The 18,741-nt window shown below is 40.5% G+C and overlaps 1 protein-coding gene across 1 annotated transcript in view; it reads right to left on the bottom strand.

Annotated features, from left to right (window-relative positions):
* Positions 1-1,472: 1,472 nt before the first annotated feature.
* The window catches only part of TM9SF2 (transmembrane 9 superfamily member 2), a 45,855-nt gene continuing 28,586 nt past the window's right edge, over positions 1,473-18,741 (bottom strand). The window contains exons 8-17 of the mRNA XM_080916683.1: positions 17,703-17,782; positions 16,453-16,561; positions 14,678-14,810; positions 13,169-13,288; positions 12,021-12,078; positions 10,069-10,228; positions 9,570-9,721; positions 8,352-8,463; positions 4,946-5,117; positions 1,473-2,169 (exon numbers count right to left, since the gene is read on the bottom strand). Coding sequence (XP_080772809.1) covers positions 2,102-2,169; positions 4,946-5,117; positions 8,352-8,463; positions 9,570-9,721; positions 10,069-10,228; positions 12,021-12,078; positions 13,169-13,288; positions 14,678-14,810; positions 16,453-16,561; positions 17,703-17,782 — 1,164 coding nt within the window. The 3' untranslated portion in view covers positions 1,473-2,101. The remainder of the gene's footprint in view (positions 2,170-4,945; positions 5,118-8,351; positions 8,464-9,569; positions 9,722-10,068; positions 10,229-12,020; positions 12,079-13,168; positions 13,289-14,677; positions 14,811-16,452; positions 16,562-17,702; positions 17,783-18,741) is intronic.

Below are 18,741 nucleotides of genomic sequence, written 5' to 3'. Positions count from 1 at the left end.
TATCTGTATATGCACCAGTGCAGGTGTCTGCAGAGGCCAGAGAAGGAATCCTCTGAGGATGGAATTACAGGTGGTTATGAATCTCTTAATGCCTGTGCTGGGAAGCAAACTTGGGTCCTCTACTGAGCCATCTTGTCCTTCACATTTCCTAGCAATACTTTTTACAAGCTAAGCATTCCTTATCTGAAAACCTGAAATCCTAATTGTGTGTATGTGTGTGGGAGGATGCTAGGAACCAAAACCAGAGCCTCAGTACATGTTGGGCAAGCACTCAACCATTAAGCTCCCCTCAACCCCCAACTCAGAATTTCAAACTTTTACAACACTGATAAAGTTTTCGATTTCAGGCTGTGAGGTTAAGGAGTCTCAACTGGATAAAGGCGATGAAAGCATTCTTAAATCTGAAACATTCTGGTCCCAAGCACTTCAGAGAGAGAATACTAGACCTAGTGTGTGTGGAATGTGGCTGGTTTATAAAGAACAAAGGCAGACCAGAAGAGTTAGTCAACTGTGTTGAATCCTGACTGTTCACTGTAGCAGAACTGAAGGAAAATTTGCACCACTAAGATCAACGTGGCTTCTGAATGGAGAGCTTGTGGATCAGACACTCTGTTTGGTCAGTCATCGGCTTATTCAAAAGTACCAGTCACAGTGCAAAGACCTCAAAACCAACAAGCTGCCTGGTTGTGAGACAGGGTCTCAGTATACGTACTGTACATTAGTAACTGAGACCAACCTGCCTCCAGTGTTCCTGTACTTCACCTTCCCAGGCCCAACTGATGTGTAAAATCTCTTGAGAACTGGTGATGTGAGCTAATCTTACTTCAGTTTAAACAAAGTGTCTGATCTGTTTTCATAAGCAGGTGGCAGTGAAGCCCTCAATACAGGAGGTGCTTTGATACAGATCTGTCTGAAACCACCGTAGCTTTCCATATAAATGGCCCAAACTTGCCAGATGTAAGAATTATTAGTGAGCTCCTGACCTAGGACAAGAAGTACTTGTGCAATTATGAGGTAACAACTGCTAGTGTGCAGATCATAGCGCCTAACCCATACTATGTGCAAGGACAGGGCTGAGTCTGTGAATCCAGGCTGGCCTCCAACTCACAGTGTAGCCAGGAGGGACCAACACCATCCTTAAAGCCACCTCCAAATTATAGATACTACAGAGGTATCCTGCTGACTTAAAAAATTACACTTTGGAAAGTAAGTCTACAATGTAAATTTTTAATAGTAACAACATAAGGCCTGCAGTTAAGTTCTAAAGGCGTCACTTATCTGACCCTACAGGCATAACTACAATTTCTACCATTCTTTCAGAGTGAAATTTCAGACTTAACAAAGCCCAAAAGACTAAAATTTCACTTAAGTGAAAACAGGAAGTGTGTATCCACAGTATTCAGCATCATCTGATAAAACAGTATAGTGGTCAACACATTTGTATTCACACAGTTTTCTTCAATATGCAGGGAATGATACAACGAAGACATTTTTACAATATTTATTAAGATAACAAATTTATAAATTCAAAGACTCAGAGGCACATAGTTTAAAAGGCCAATACCATGGGAATAATGAAGTCAACACAGAAAAGTAAGAAGATATGAACAATTACAACCAATACAAGATTTTTAAAAGCCACATTCCCCCCAGTGAACATGTCATAGGAATCATCCTTCAAAATTACCATGATAAAAAGTTATTTCCTTCAAAGAAAAATAATTCTTTCCACCTACCGAGTCTAGAAAATCCTATGTACAATCAACTGTCCAGTCTTTCCTCAGCGTTATGGCCTCCTCTCATCTGCCATTACAAGTACTGAAGAGTTTACAGCTATCGTATTTACAAATGCACATAATGTTTAAATTTGCTCTTCATTGAGAACAACTGAATATATACTAATCCAATCACAATACAAATGCTTAGTGTTGAAATACGTCTTGTAGGTACAGGTGCATGGGAAGAGGTGTACTTGGAAGTATGTTGTTTCTGAAGGATTACTAGGCCAATAAGTCTGAGAAAACTCAAGGTAGTCACAAAACAGGTCTTTGTTGATGAAGATTTAGTTTATTTCTGTTTTAACTGGACACACCAGGCTTCTTCAGTCAACTTTCACCACACTGTATATTTTGGTGACAAACCAAAAGCATGCAAAGAAGCCAATTGTTCCTAGGGGGAAAAAAAAGACACACAAAATGAATCCCTTTCAAAAGATTACTTTTACTTTACACCAAAAAGAAACTCACATGTAAAATGATGAGTTCTTTTAAAAAGAATAAAACTTTTAAACTCTTGTGGGACAAAAATAACACAGCTTTGTGAAGAATAAAAAAACGCTTCAATTCCTTACAAAAATGTTTACAATTTCGTAATAAGACTGTCCATATTTTCCATAATACCCATTATCCACCCCACCTACCCCTCCCCCCTTTTTGAAACAGGATTTCTCTGTGTAGCCCTGGCTATCCTGAACTCACTACGTAGATCAGACTGGCCTCGAACTCAGAGATCCACCCACCTCTCCCTCCTGAGTGCCACCACTGCTCAGCTCTTTTCCTCTTACATACACCACTGAATTAAAAATGAAAAGTCTACCATACAGCGATTCCCATTTAAGAATTTTTATCACAATATGGAACTGCTACCATTTTTTTCCAGACAGACTGAGAGGAAGGATTATGAGATGCAGTATAGCTGCTAGGAATTAGCAACTATAGTTAGTATTCAATGTGTTGCAGTAAGAGAACCCAGAAGTTTCTGCAGTATATGCAAATGATGTGAGGAGGGTAAGAACAAAGATGCCCATCGGAGAAGCAGGGAGTGAGGCACTACACAGCGCTAGGCCGGAACACTGTGCGTGGTGAAAGCCGAGCACATCTCTAAGCCCACTGCTGCTTTTGTTGCTGGAAGTAGGTTTGAACACGGCCTCTTCAATAAGCAAGCAAGCAAGCAAGCAAGCAAGCAAGCAAGTGCTTGCTCTACCACTCACCGCACCCTCAGCTGTACACCCACATGCACGCACGAATGCACAAACACACAGCCTTTTTCCCCCTAATTCGGTCTTGAACTCTTAAGTGGACAGGATTATAGGCCCGTGCCACTGCCCCACTCCAAATCCATTTCCTGGCCACATTAAAGAGATATCTCCATTGGTCTGTTACACAAAAAAACATATGCCTTCATTTCAGCTACCTTCATCAGCCTAGCAAAACTCAAAGGAGTCTGTCAGAAGCGTGGTCAAAATCTAATCTACTCTGTTTATTTTGACCGTGTATGAGGGTATTTAGTGTAGAGAGCAGAGTGAGTTCTTTCCTTCCTCATTGGTTCTGAGGTTCAGACTCAGGCTGTCAGGTTTGAGCCCAAGGGTTTCTACCCTGAGGTACCTCACCAGCCACAACAAAAGCTCTTTAAGGGCTATGACTGTGTGGCAGTGGTTCTAACCCTGTGAGTTGTGACCCCTTGGGTCACATATGAGATATCCCACATCAGATGTTTACATTATGATTCATAGCAGGTGCAAAGTTAGTTATGAAGTAGCTATGAAATAGTCTTATGGGTGAGGATCACCATGACATGAGGGAGTGGATTAAGTCACAGCGTGAGGAAGGCTGAGAACCACGGTGAGCTGGAATAGTGCAACTGAATGTGGCAGTATGAAAAATTTGGCAACAGTAATGTGCAATGAGAAAAACTTACTTCAAGATCAACAAGTAATGAGTGTGAGCTGTTCCACACTCACCCCAGCCCTGAACACAGAGCACGCTCACAGTATCACACCACCAGTGAACACTGCCTCAAACACACAGCTCAGATTCCAGGTTGCAGCTTCATGAACTACAGTGCCTTTAATGGAGGCAACAGTTATTTCATGTGAAAAACAAAGACCTTTATTCTTTTCTAACCATTATTTCTCATCATAGATCATGTAAGTGGACCATAGGATTATAGCATGTTAGACAAACAAGCACACCTAATCATTAATCACATTTGCTTTAAAGATTCCATTTTTATTATTTTAAATATTTATTATTATTTGTGCATGGGCATGTACAGATGTCCTATGACACAGGGGAAGTCAGAGCTACAACTGCAGGTGGTTGTGAGCATCCAACATGAGTTCTAGGACCTATGGTCTTCTGGAAGAGCAGTACTTGCTTTTAACCACAGAGTAATCTCTCTGTTCTCTGCAATACTGTTTAATCTTCACTAAATGGTTAACTTATACATCAAACAATTATTTTAAAATAATGTTCTTTATTATTTATCAGCAAACACTTAATTTGTACCTATTCTAAATCTGTAAAACAGAGGGTGTGGAAATGTTCTAGTGAAGCACAAACTCAGACTCTGCTCCACAGGAGCATGTGATCCACTGTAAACCGCCATCCTACTGTAAGCACTGTAGACTATGGCAGAACTTAAAGCCCCCTTCACCGCCCTGGCGCCCACGGAGCACAGTGCCCATAAGGACAGAGCACCAATTCTGAAAAGGATCTTCCCTTAGATTATAGGGAGTTATTTCTGTTGTGTAAATAGATTAGCTTCATTTAAAGAGGCTCAGTTTGGAACTCTCAAGCACACATAGGCTCAGCACATTAAAAAAAAAAAAAGATGCTTTTGGAGTACAACCCGTGCCCTCAATAGATTCCCTTCCTACAGAGCAAAGGATCCGGTACACGGAAACACTGCTGTTTTACAGGCCACGTAGCAGACTCAGGGTCTGGGATCTCAATCTATCACAGGCACCAAGATACACAATCTAAGCCTGTCCTGATGATGTGTGACCTTGATTCTGTCTTTTGCATTTTCATCTTCCTAAGCTGCAACTACACATGGACATGCCAAATAATGCAGAGCTGGGCTGATGATTCAATAAAGGAGGAACAGGAAGCAGGAATATTCAGAAAGGAGAAACAAACTTACTCAAGAACCACTGACTTCTTACCTGTGAAAAGGAAGAAGATCAGAACCATTATCATAGTGTAACCAAAGTACAGGATTGTACTCGCTGTTCCTGTGATCTGCAGTTTCGAAAAGAAGTAGTGTATTGCGTAGATTAGGAAATACACTGCAGTGAAGCCGCTGGTGAGGAAGGAGCGCCACTGCCAATGGTAATCCTAGTGGAGAAGGACAGAGTTAGTTCCTAATGCCAGGCGACACGGAGCTGAGCAGTCACCAAGCAATGGCACTCACTGGAACCCAACTTAACATCTACCAGTTCCAGGCGCTGGCCAGCTCAAGTCTGAGTATTTCCACTTCATTAAAGGTGCTAAGAGGCACACTTTTGTTTGCTGCATGGCTACCTAAAATCTGGCTAAGCATCTATGAGAAAATATTCAATAGTTTATGATTAGTAAAGGATCAGACTATATTTGAAAGGTTATGATTCTGAAGGAAAAGCAGTGTACAAAACCCTTTGATGGTTCAAAATTAATATTCACTTTACTAAATAAAGTTCAGTCAACTCTACATGACAGCAATTTTCTATCAAGGCCTGGTTGAGATTTACTTCCAGTTACGACTCATAATTTCAACAAGGTAGGTGCTTAAGACACAGCTATTCTTGCTTTTTACATAAAGTCAATTTTAGCACAGCAGAACCATCGTTTGAAAAAAAGGAAAAAAAACCTTCCCAATCTCTTCTACAATTTGGGAATATATGAAAAAAAAAAATACTATACTTTAAAAAGCAAGCAGCTGAGTACGTCTATAACCCCAACACTTAGGAGGGAGACCAGCTCAACTATGCGGTGCACCCAGGCTAGTCTGGATTGCGAAATAATGTCAAAAAGCAAATCCAGCACCAAAATAAGCAGAACAAGGTCAGGAAAACCAACATAATAAAGCCTACTGTAGCTAACCGATGAGCCCGTCCACGTGTTAGAGAATTACCACTTATACACACAACCAGGCAAGGGCAAGAATGCACATGTGCGTGTGGTGCTGACAACTGAATCCTCAGCTTCCACACACTAGGTGCGCACTCCATGTCAGAGTGACACTCCAGCCCAGGTGTGTTTCTATACACCAACCGTGGACCAACTCAAAAAGAACACAAAGATACCTAGGATAATTTTTAACAATGATCTGAAACATTTACATGCCAAAAAGTATAAGCATTGAGACAAATGACAGACAGAAACCTACACAGACAGAGAAGGCACACTTTTATCTGTAAACCAGAAAACTTAACAGTTAAGATGCCAGTGCTCTCTACAATAACCTGGACCCACGAAGACCCTAACGACAGAGTAACAAGGTCCAGGGGCTCGGCTGGCAGTGTCGGCTGCACAAGCCACGCTCTAGTCCTCAGAGCTCACGGGCTAGCCTGGTCCAAGGACTAGGTTGGGGATGACAGGAGTGAACATGCATCTACAAACATCAGGTGAGCTAACCCAGGAAACTAACGGGCTCTCTGGGAAGGAAATCAGGAAAGTGACAAGTACCACGGTATGGAAGACACTATCAGAAAAAAGGCTTCATGTCCAAAATATATACAAGACAACTAGTCCAATTTAAAAATGGGCAGGACTGAACAGTCAGTTGCCAAAGACAAAGTGTCCCCTATTTAAAATGCTCAATACTGTCAGTCACTGAACACACAAATCAAAATGAGACCACACTGCATGCCCACTCCACAGCCTCAGCAAGGAGCCACGGAGACAGAAGTAAGAGCTTAAATGCAGCCCCTCAGGACTTGAAGCAAAGACTCAAAAGCAATCCAAAAGAACACGCGGAAAGAACTAAAACTCATTTAAACACTTGGTGGGTATTCACAGCAGCGTTATTTATAACAGCCAACAGTGGAAAAGACTCACATGTCTGTTGGTGGATAAATGTCTACACAGATATAACACACAACAAAATATTATCCCATCACAAAATCACTGAAAAAAATGTTAAGAGGGCAACCCTTAAAAGTATATCCTATGCTTTTTATTATTTTAAATTCATGTATTATTACTGTGTGTGACTGGTTGTGTGTGGGGACCTGGATGTGCTAAAGCACACGTGTAGAGATAAAGAACAACTGTGTGGAGTAGGTTCTCTTTTCCTACACAAGTCACAACTGGTGCTTCTGGGACTGAACACAAGTCGGCAGGCACTTTATCTGACTAAGCCATTTCTATGGCTCCAGAATCTTTTCTGCTTAAAAAAAAAAAAGATCTTGCTATGTAGCTCAGGCTGGCTTTCAACTCTTGACTCCTCCTGCCCTAGCCTCTGAGTTCTGAGATCACAGATGCGCTTTCATGAGCTCTTCTAAAGACAGAAAGCCGACTAAGGCTTGCCAGGGCCAGGGTCACGGTCAGTCACTGCTTATAGGGTTTCTGTGTATTGAGAGAATGGAAATATTTCGGAATCAGACAAGAAGAGTTGCACAAAATATGTTAAATGCCAGCCATTTTTTTGAACTTTAAAAAATGTAAATTTAACTTAAATGTAAAATAAAACCAAAATTGATAGGCAAACAGCAACAAAAAACAAAACCCCCAAAACAAAGCAGAAAACCAACTCAGTTTAACAGACTGTATCTGTAGAGATCAAAGAGTAGACCCAATGATTGGTCAGGCGTGTCGGAGCTGTGGCTGTGAGCTGTACAGGCCAAAAATAGCTGCATCTGCACCCTTTATAAGATAGTAAACGTGAGGGGAAAGAAAATGAAAAACTGAAATGCATGGTTCTTGAGCTCCTATGTGTATGACATCATATTGCAATGTCAAAAGGCGGAACACTCAAGAACCTTACCAATCATTCTATCTCTCATACAACGATTCTGTCACTGTGGCCTTGCCAAAATTATAACTCATTTCAATGCAATCATTTCTACTTCTCTTTTTAGAGATATTTTGTGTGTGTGTGTGTGTGTGTGTGTCTACCTGTCAGAGTCTGTACCACCGGTGTGCAGGTGCCTAAGGAAGACAGAAGAGGACACAGCATCCCACTGAGTCATCTCTCCAATCCCCAACTATCTATTTTCACCAATTATTTTAGAACCTAGAAACATCTATAAGAATATTAATTTCAAATAAGTCATAAAAATCAGCAGTATATATATTCAGTACAATATAATGGAAATGAACATTCTAAAATCTTCACTGATAATCTTTAAATCGGTACAATGAACAAGATTATGGTCTTGACTCAGTCCTAAGGAAGTCAGTGGAATGGGATGAGTGACTGGGCGAGGGCAGTGGGTGGGGTGACTGGAATGCAAATACATAAAATTTAAAAGTCTTCTTTTGATTTGTGAATAAAGGTCAATTTCTTTGATAATAAACATATATGTAGAAAAATTATCTCAACAATAATCAAGCTAAAATAAATGAACACTGAATACCACTAACACGTACCTCTGCACATAGGTGAAAATAGCAAAGAAGTATAGTTGCCTCCGAACATGTAATAACCAAAATGATAAACACCAGAAACAGGAAGCCAAACATGTAATACATCTGGTGTGACCTGTAATCAAACAAGTCAGAACACAATGATACAAATATTTTGACACAATAAATGACTTACTGTTCATTCTGCTTTCAACTAGGAAGGGTTTTCTTTCTTTTTTCTCAACAAATCAAACAAGGTAATTTTATGAGGAGGGCTGAGACAAGAAAGGATATGGTGGTGATGCTGTCACATTTCAGCCTCCTGTTCAGGTAGACCCTGAAACTACTATTCATGGTCTGAATACTGCTAACCCAATACTGAAAATGTAGCAACCCTGTTTACCTACTAGTGAGTCAGAAGTGTTTGATAAAAACACAATGGAAAGGCATTTAAACTAGGAAGGAAACCACATTAGCATAAGGTTTTAGAATTTGGAAAACTACTATAATACCCGGGGAAGAAAAATTCTAACCACTTCCAAAGTTCATATTTATCCCAAGTTCATGCTACCTCCGATCTTGGCACAATGGTAATACATGTCCATATGATTAAAGGTGATTACAATACACTACCCTTACTTAACAATACAATGGAGAGGCTCAAACCACAACAAATTCTCATGGTGTGGTGGCACGTACTTTTTTACTCTCACCACTTGGGAGGCAGAGGATCTCTGTGCATTCAAGCCTAGCCTATTTACAGAGCAAGTTCCAGGCCCGCCAGGGACACACAAACACTACTTCCAAAAAAGACTTTTCCACAGGAATGAGAAACAATGAATGCAGGCTTTGAGTGATCGTATAAACCTTCCAGGATCACAAAAATCAGCCTTCTTCCCAACCTCTAACTTCCTTCATGAGCTATCAGCTGCTTCTCTGAAGCAGGACAATTACTTAAGAACATGGGCTAGGAAAGACTTGGGCTGATATAATCACTCAACCTCCAAAAAGTCATTTTCTTCTCTGGAAGATGAGGACAGAATCCTGAAAGTTATAAAAGAGTTACCGATGAGAGAAACAAAAGCTTCAGTGAGTGCTAGCTGTTACCATTACTCTACTTCTCCCAGAGAGACAACCTGATGTGCTGTTATGAGGGAACTGTTTACATCTGTAACCTCCAAAACTCAACAGCGGCTCTGTATACAGTGGTAATGAGGTAAGAGGACTTTGTCCTCAGCTTACCAAATGCTGTTCAGAATGAAGAACAGCTGTATAAAGATGCAGCCGAAAGGCAAAATCCCCCCCATGATGATACCAGGCAAAGGCTTTGTGTAGAATGACTGCTCAGGAATCTGACGAGGAATCTGATTGGTTCGAACTGGGTGTTCAATGGCCTTCATCCAAAAGAGGGGAAAAAAGATTTATAGTTAAATAGCTGTTAAAAATATTCTGCAGTTTTCCCCTTTTATCTTAGTTTCCACATTAATAATAACTGGACTGGACACTGAAAGTTTACTTAAATCATCAAACTGTAACATATGGAAGTGGATACATCAGGATATGGAGAGCCTGTCTTTAAAAACCAACATTCCTAACACTATTACTTCATGAACTGGTTTTGAAGCCCCAATTTTAAGGGTAAGTTTATATCTTATGACATTTTTATGGCATCTTTTAAGGCAGAATGTATTAATTTACTCAGCTAAAACCCACTAAAATAAGTTAGCACCAATGAACTTACATTCTTCTTAAAGCCAAAGTATGCACCAATAAACGTCAAAGGCACAGATATGCAGAACCAGAGGGCCAAGATGGCAACCAGGGTGCCAAAAGGAATGGCTGCTGAAGAGCCTTCCCCCCAGAGGATTAGATTCATGATAAAGAAGTCGGCAAACACAATCCTGAAAAGACAGAGTCAAACACAAATGAAGCAGGGACAGTGCCCTATAATTTGAATTACAGCATTAGTGTCTTAGGTAGAGAATAAAAAAGGAGGTAGAATTTCTAAGTCACAAGTTATACATAATTTAAAACTTTACTACAAACTGCAATTGCTTTTTTGGCTGCTTTGTACAATTTAAACTCCAGCAGCAGCTAATGAGCTGCCTTTCCACATATTCTCATCACAGTTAGAACTGTTGTAACTTGCATTTCTATGGACAACTGCAGTGAGCATCTGGCACTTGCTGACTGTGGTATCACTTCGGCACTTGCTGGCCAGGCCCCCTGCTCACGTTTCATTTGGGCTGCATGTTCTGTGTGTTATTTCTATACTCTAGTCACTGATTCCTGGCTAGGCATTGTCCTCCCCTTGTGCTTTTCCTCAATTCAGGCCAAATGTGCAGTTAGACTTCCACCAAGGCTCTGAGTCCATTTCTCAATTAGCAACAACCCATGCCTCAGATGAACAGCACTTCCCATGGTACTCCACTCCGCTACTGCTCCAAGCTCCCAAATATATATTTTTTAGAACAAGACTGTTACTCATAAAATACACACTTTACACTTTATGCTGGGGATCAAACCTATATCCTCACATGCAACACTTAGCATACATATGGATGTAGGTTTGATCCCCAGCTTAGAAGAAAAGCTCTGAGCAGTTGCAGCAAGCATGCTCTTTATGAAACTGAGGAGGGCTGTGAGGAACGGCTAGAGCAGGACATGTGCAGGATGGGGTATGATGACCAGAAAGAAAGACACCAACAACCCTGACAATGGTTTCTAGATTTGGGCATGAGAATGTCACTGCAAATTTCAGCAAACCAATGAGAAACAGTATCGATGACACCAGTTTACTCTCCAAATGTGTGCAGAAAAAAATGAGAATAGGACTTCTTGAGACACTTTTGCTGGGGATGGAAAAATATTTACTAGCAGAGAAGATACTCATGGGAAGCTCGTTTACGAGCTAGAAGAGCTAAGCATGTTCCTAGGCAAGAGAGTCATCTGCACAGAACACATCAGCCAGAACAACCGTAGATGCCAGAGACTCAGGATGAATGAAAGGTAAGAGCCTGAAGGAGGCTGACAGGACAGTTTTGGTAAGCAGGTCACTTAAGGTTACAAATGGTTTATTTGTTTTCAATGCAGGTCTATGAAGATGCTAATAGCGCACTTCTGTTTTTGGCCTGCCAGTGAACAGGCCTGTCTGTCTGTGCTCTTCACTGCTACTGTTTGTATAGTGGCCAGTTCCTGTCTACCAGAAATTCAAAGATTATGAAAGATACTAGACAGGATCAGAATAATGTCTCAACAAAGTCACGGTTGCTTTGATTTGTGGTATTTGTTAAGTTCTGGGACATGTCACTATACTTAATGGGATATACCAAAATACTGGCAATATACCTGGCCTGCCTGAGCATCTTTCAGGGAAGAGCCTGTAATCAGGCCAAAAGCTTTAATGCAACCTTGTATGGCAACATGTCAGAACAACTGTGGCAAACTGAGACAGAAAGATGTTTGCCAAGGGAGGTGCTAGCTAGCTTTTCTCCCTCACATACTACTAAAACTTGTATGATTTCCCTTACAAGGTACATAGTGTCATTTAGCACATGTTTGCTAATATTCATGTTAATAACCCTTTTTAAAAACTAAATGTTTTCTTAGGTACCTGACTTCAGAGATGCAAGGGACTGAAAAGGTTGGGGAAATAAGAGATGATCATTAAAAATTACTAAAAAATTTACTTACCCAGGACAAAGAAATGATGTCAATAAAACGTTTGTCTTCCACTTCTCACCCCCAAAGGCTAAGGAAGAAGAACAAAGGTGTGAGCACAGATTTTCCTTTAAAGGAGACCATCTCACAATCCAGATGTCTGTCAGGCAGAACGAGCGGCTCACAAGGAAGTGACCTTTGCGCATACTTGATGAGGCCTGCAATTAAATGGCCTACAGTGCACTGCAGGTCCAGTTTAAAGGTAAAGCCACCGAAACAACATGCCAACATCGGTGGCTGTGCCGGGCATGAAAATGACAAAGGGAGAGAGGGTGGCTGCTGTTCACTCTGGTCAGCTTCAGTTCTGCTTCATCAAACCACGAGCTGTGCAGAGTGAAACGTGACATGTCTTCTCTGACCCGTTTAAAGTCAGACTGGAGACTGGCTAATAAGTGTTTTGATTTGAAAGAAGTTTTACTATCATTTATAATCAAAGTACACATGCTATTTACTCTAAAGGAAAATGACAAAACTAAATGAATATAAATAAAGTTATAAGCATTGAAAAGAAATACAGTTCTTGTAGACTTGCAAAATTCAAAGTATTTTGTTTTGTTTTGTTTTTTTTCCAAGTTTATTAGGGGACCTGGAGGGATGGCTCAGTGGTTAAGAGCATTGACTACTCTTCCAGAGGTCCTGAGTTCAAATCCCAGCAATCACATGGTGGCTCACAACCACCTGTAATGGGATCCAATGCCTCTTCTGGTGTGTCTGAAGAGAATAACAGTGTACTCACATACATGAAACAAATAAATATTTTAAGAATTAAAGAGTAGAAGACACATTAATGAGTGACATGACAAATGATTTCCTTCAGGGATCCTCAGTGACATCTTAGTTTATGAGTGTTAAACTGGTAGGCTGCTTTGCTTAACCTAAAAAGCTAAGCTTTAAAAGAAACAGGGAAGAGGACAGCAGATGTGCAGTATCACAACCATTTATGCTACTGTCAGAGCACTCTAAGATGAAGCTAGAACAGCCACCCATGTAACAAAGGAACTACTCTTCAGGCTTGTCTTTAGAAACCTCTGGGATCTGTCCAGGGAGTGTCTATTTGTGTCCTTCCCCCAGAACCACAATGGCAACAAGACTCAATTCCAATCACTATGGCTTTTACTTACACTTGTAGAATCTGGCAGCAACATAGCCAGCAGGTGTGCCCAGTAGCACCCACAAGACCACAGCACATGTCATCAGGGCTCCTCGATTGGCAGGGGACAGGAATCCCAGACATGCAAAAACTAAGGAGTAAGCATCCAGAGTTGTACATCTTATTACTTGGCCTCCTTTTGTGAAACAATAGAATACGTGCATGAGCATGATCCTACACAAAGTAAACTCTCTTAGGACTCTCTGGGGAGGCCAGAAGTTTCTATCTAGGTAGTTCATGAAAATGCTAAAGTGGAACTCTACTTCAAGTGCTAATTCTGGGCTGAGTCCATCTGGCTCTCTGGTAGCATCTTGTTAACTAAGCCTATGGTTTATTCAGAGGCTCATTCTCCAGCCTACCTTTCTGCTTTAGTCTAATATTCTTATGGACCCTAGCCCTATCTAACACAGCTGTTATCTCCCTCTCAGTAAAATAACAGCAGCAGGTGGGTCTTCAAAACAAGCCTAGCAACCTGAGTGTAAGGCCTAACGGTGTGAATTGTGGCTTTCAAATGTATTCAGATGACAGGTATTCAGAAATAAATTACCATTATAAAATTATGCAATAATCTTATTAACAGACAGTAACTCCAGCACTGTTCTCACTGTATCCCAGCACTAGGGAGCAAGAGCAGGAGCAGGGAAATCACTGTGAGTTTGAGGGCAGCCTGATCTACACACTAGGGTTCCAAGCTAGATCAGGATACAGTCTCCCTGTCTCAAAAAGTAAAGCTAAACAAAAAACTACATACTCTATTACATATTAGACCTGCATTCAAATAAGAGTATATGTTCCCTAGAAAAACTTTAAAAGATCTATGGATTCTTTCACTAACTACACTAGCTATTTTTCACCAGTAGCTGGACCCAATGGGAAACCATGGTTTAAAAATTATATACATGATGCAGAAACTTTATTCTTAAATGTTGTCTTACAGAAAAAAACTGGAGTCAATGTAGCCCCAGGGAGGAGTCTCAGAGCAACCAGTAAAGATCTATTATTCCACTGATAAAACTTTCTGCAATAAAATCTCTCAAGATTCTCAGGTGGCTCAGAGACCCTGTAGTTATGGGACACTGCTAGAAAAAAAGTCTTCCTTATTTCCTAAATCTTCTGCATGAAACAACATTACAGAGTCTTCCTGTCTCACCTTTAGCTCCTTATCTTTTCTACCCTGGATGCTGTTCAATTCCTGAGGAAAAGAAGCGTCAGCTAAGAGTCCATATCTGAGCGGCACTGGTCTAGATGGGTCTCCAAGGCCCTGCACCCCTGTAGCCCAGTTCCAGCACTACCAGGGCTGGTGCTGCATGGAGGGAGACACCCAGTCAGCCTCTGGGTGAATCTAACCTGTGTCCCAGGCTCTCAGAGCCAAAGCACACAGATTTTGAAAGTAAAAAAAGCTTTTTAGCAAAGCTATTTCCCATAGGAAAACTCATTTCCAAATACCATTTTCTTCGTAATCTTCATTTTAAAAACTTACACAGAGTCACAAAAGTCATAATTAAAATTTGTGTTCCAGATCCTAAAAAGACAGACAGCAGCATCCCCTTTCTTGGAGGACGAAATATATCCCCATGAACTAGTTTCCAGCCAAATTCTTCCTGGGCATCCTCCTACGAAATAAAAATACAAAAAACAAAAAAAACCCAACTCATTTCAACATGTCACAAGGTAGCATTTTTATTTACTATTGATTATGCTGCTCTCTATATTTTTTAAACTTATGTTAATGTGAGCATGGAGTCTTAGACATTTTCTAGAATTGTCTCTAAAGAAATGTTATGTACTGAAGACTAGGTCATTGGAAAACTGTCTACCACACACAAGGCCCCTCCATAATATCCTCAGACACAAGAGAGCATGGAGAAGCTTTAGGCAGACACAGGATTCCTCCCAAACAGCCCAAACCGCACCTGTCATACACGTATACACTAGATCACGTCTCTATGTGGTTGTTGTAACAAACAGAACAAAGAGAACTATGTGAATTCTCTGTCTCCCAAGTCTCCTCCAGTAGAAGAAAACTCCATCCTTCTGTCATGCTCCAACATTATAACATGGCCACAGGACCCACATTTCCATCCCTGTCCTTGTCAATTCATAGCATCTTATGCGGTCCCTGTCTGGTTACACTAAATAGGCCTGCTTCCACCCCTGTTCCCATTCAGCTGAGACTAAATACTGCAGTTGTAAGCAACTGAGTGACTGCGCCAGAACCCCGGGTCACTCATCAACCCTCTCTGGCTCCTGTACTCTCTACAACTGACCAGTCAGCTCAGCCTACATCCTGAACATACCCTGGATGTACCTGACCACTCCCTTCCATCTTGGGGAGATCTGTAACACCTTCTGTGTGGGTGTGCACACACATCTTTCAACTTTGCTTCTTCATTCTAATACCATTTGAAGCTTCTTTTCACTCTGTATTCAGAGTTGGCTTATTGTTGTTAATAAATGTTTAGAATTCTACTATGTGAATATTTCATAGTTTTTAAATCAGCCACCTATTAACTGCTTATAATTATAAAATTTCTAAGCAAATATTACACATCTACTGTTAAAAAAAAAAAAAAAAAACAATAAAATCCATTGTACTCAGTTTAATTCCAAATCTGAAATGCTGGGTCCAGGTATTTACAACAGGAAAGGAGGCCTAGTACTTAAACTGTCCAAGTGCCTTCCACAGGGAGAAAGAGTGCACGCTCTCTCGATCACCCCACACAGAGTCAAGCGAATAAACAAGTGTATGTGTACTCTCCTTATTAGGAATGACATCAGTTGGATTTTCTAATGAAAAGGTCATGTTATTATTAGCATGTGTCCATGTGGAGGTCAGAGGACGGCTTGCTGCATTGGGCTGACACCTGAACTTTCTAATAGATGAACTACCTTATGCTTTGCTATGGGCTTGTAATTTTCTTATGTCCTTTGCCCAGTTAACTTTTCTTTCCAGATGAGTATCTACTTCCTAATATCATTCACGGAATAATCTGTTTTGTCCGTGTTTTATGCCTGCTTCTCCTTCATTTCTCTGAACTGTTTCCACTTACTAAGTTACTCTCTACAAAAATTACTTCACTATAGATGTGTTTGTGGCCAAGTGTTTTTGTTAATGACAAAAGTGTCTCTCAGTTCAATTAAGTAAAGACTTCATTTTTTTGATTTGGCTATGGATTCTGTCTGTCTGTCTTAGAAAAGGCCTCATATCTGAAGTCTCTATGGTGTCTAAAGACTGAATGAGATGTTTCCACTCACCGTAGAGTCCATCTGGTTATATCTGGCAATATCTTTATGTAGCGTGCGTAACATAATCATAGCTACCATTCCAGATAAGAAGAGGACAATGACCAAGGAATTCATTATGCTGTGGGAATAAGCACATCATGACGGAACTGCAGCTTAGTAACAGAGCATCAAAAACCTGTTAAAACAGCTCAACCAGGGCCACAGTGGTTGCGCTTTAACCCCGACACTCAGGAACACCAGTCTGTGCTCTGAGTCACCATTATCTATGTGCACTATGTGGACTGATTTGAGGGCCACCTTAGCCAAGCCCCTTTCCACTGAACTACATATCCATACCCTCTACAGTTTTATAGTCTACAATCAGAATGATTTTTGTGTAATCAACATCACTCAGTTAACAACTGTTTCCAAGTCACTCCAACACATACAGCAAGGCAACAAAGGACTAACTTGGACCATCAAGACACTTACTGATGTGAAAATTTACACAGTTAATTAGTGAGTGTCAAAAAGGTAGTCAGCAAAGCAGAAAAAGGAGAGAGACAGCCCAGTAAAACAGCTCTGGAAACAGCAGCAGCTTCCCGAACACTGACAGAAATACCAACCAGGACTCAAATGCTCTATCCATGATCTCTAAGTCTTTCATCATTCTCTCCCATGATCCAAGTATTTCTAGATTAAGAAACAACTTAGGGGGGCTGGAGAGATGGCTCAGCGGTTAAAAGCACTGACTGCTCTTCCAGAGGTCCTGAGTTCAATTCCCAGCAACCACATGGTGGTTTACAACCATCTCTAATAAGATGTTTGTGTGCCTGAAAACAGCAACAATGTACTCATGTATATAAAATAAATAAATCTTAAAAACAAACAACAAACAAAAAGAAACAAACTTAGAAATAGATGGCCTGCCCAGACAAACACCTCATTGCTTAAAGCATCATTTCTCATTCTGTGGTCATGACCCCTTTGACAAGCCCCCATCTTTAAAAACATTTACATTACAATTAATAACTATAGCAAAATTACAGCTATAAAGTAGCAACCAATATAATTTTATAGCAGGGGGTGTGTCACCACAACATGAAGAATTGTATTAAAGGGACACTACATTAGGAAGACTGAGAACCACTGGCTTAATCAGGATCTGAACTCTGGCCTGGGCTACTGAACACACTGAACAGGGCTAGAGAGGAGATGAAATGCTCAGAGACAAGGGGCAGAGCAAGTGGAAGCCGAAAACACATAAACTGCGCTCTTACCTAAACCACTGAATATGGGTGTGAGGCATAGACTCCAGGATATAGTCCCATCTAGATGCCCATCTGATATTTTTCTCTTCCTGGAGGGGGAAGAAAGAAACTCTGAGCATCTTCTGACAAAGTATATTAAGAACCTGAAATTTTTCTTCAATAGTTCACTCTCCTATTCAGTCAACACCTCTAATTTTAACAGTGCTACCTGAATTACTAGTGAGAATGAGGTGGTTTCAGATTTACTCAAGTCTAGTACAAACCACAAAGAAACTAAGCAGTAAATTAAACAAAACAAACAAAAAACCCCCAACAACAAAACCAGACAAAACCAAGAGGCCTGGCAATAGTTACAGCAAGACCAACAACGTTTGTGGTTTTATAAAAGCTCAGCTCTAAGTTATAGCTAGTACAAGTAGATTTTCAATACCAAAATTTAGAGCTATATTTCTTGAGAAAATAACCAAACAGAATGAGTTCTTCTTTACATTGCATCCATGGGATGACCAGTAAGTCCACAGTTCTAATCCCGATACAATGAACATCTGGTAAATGCCACTTACACTGGGTGAAGTCTTACCTAAAGACACATACTGTATACTGTGCTGGCCTTGAAAATTAAATACTATACGTGTGAGGACATTAAACATCACAACAATATAAACTAGTCAAGATAAAACTTTTAAAGAAGAGATGGAACACACCGCACATCTTTGATGACCATGTTTTCTTTTCTAAGGAATTTTTCCATTGACAAAAATATTTCTTAGTATTTAAGAAACTCCCCATTTAAACCGATATCCTCCTCCTGACTACATGAGCCTTTGGCGTGTCTGGCATTTCCCTGTTACTGTCCATGCCTATTTCCTGCAGGCTGTTTTAGATGTACCTCTTGGCTGTAACACACACAAAGCACAATTCTTCAGTGTATGCATTTATGAGTGATTATGTTGTTTGGTGCACTGACGAGCTATTCTAAAAAGCAGCTCATTAAAAGCATATCTACTTGATAGGCTTGATCATCAGTATTTTTAATTAGGTTAAGTGC

This window comes from Micromys minutus, assembly GCF_963924665.1.
Source record: "Micromys minutus genome assembly, chromosome: 5".
In the NCBI taxonomy this organism is placed as follows: Eukaryota; Metazoa; Chordata; class Mammalia; order Rodentia; family Muridae; genus Micromys; species Micromys minutus.
The sequence above is the reverse complement of the archived record's forward strand: the minus strand, read 5'-3'. Positions and strand labels throughout refer to the sequence as shown.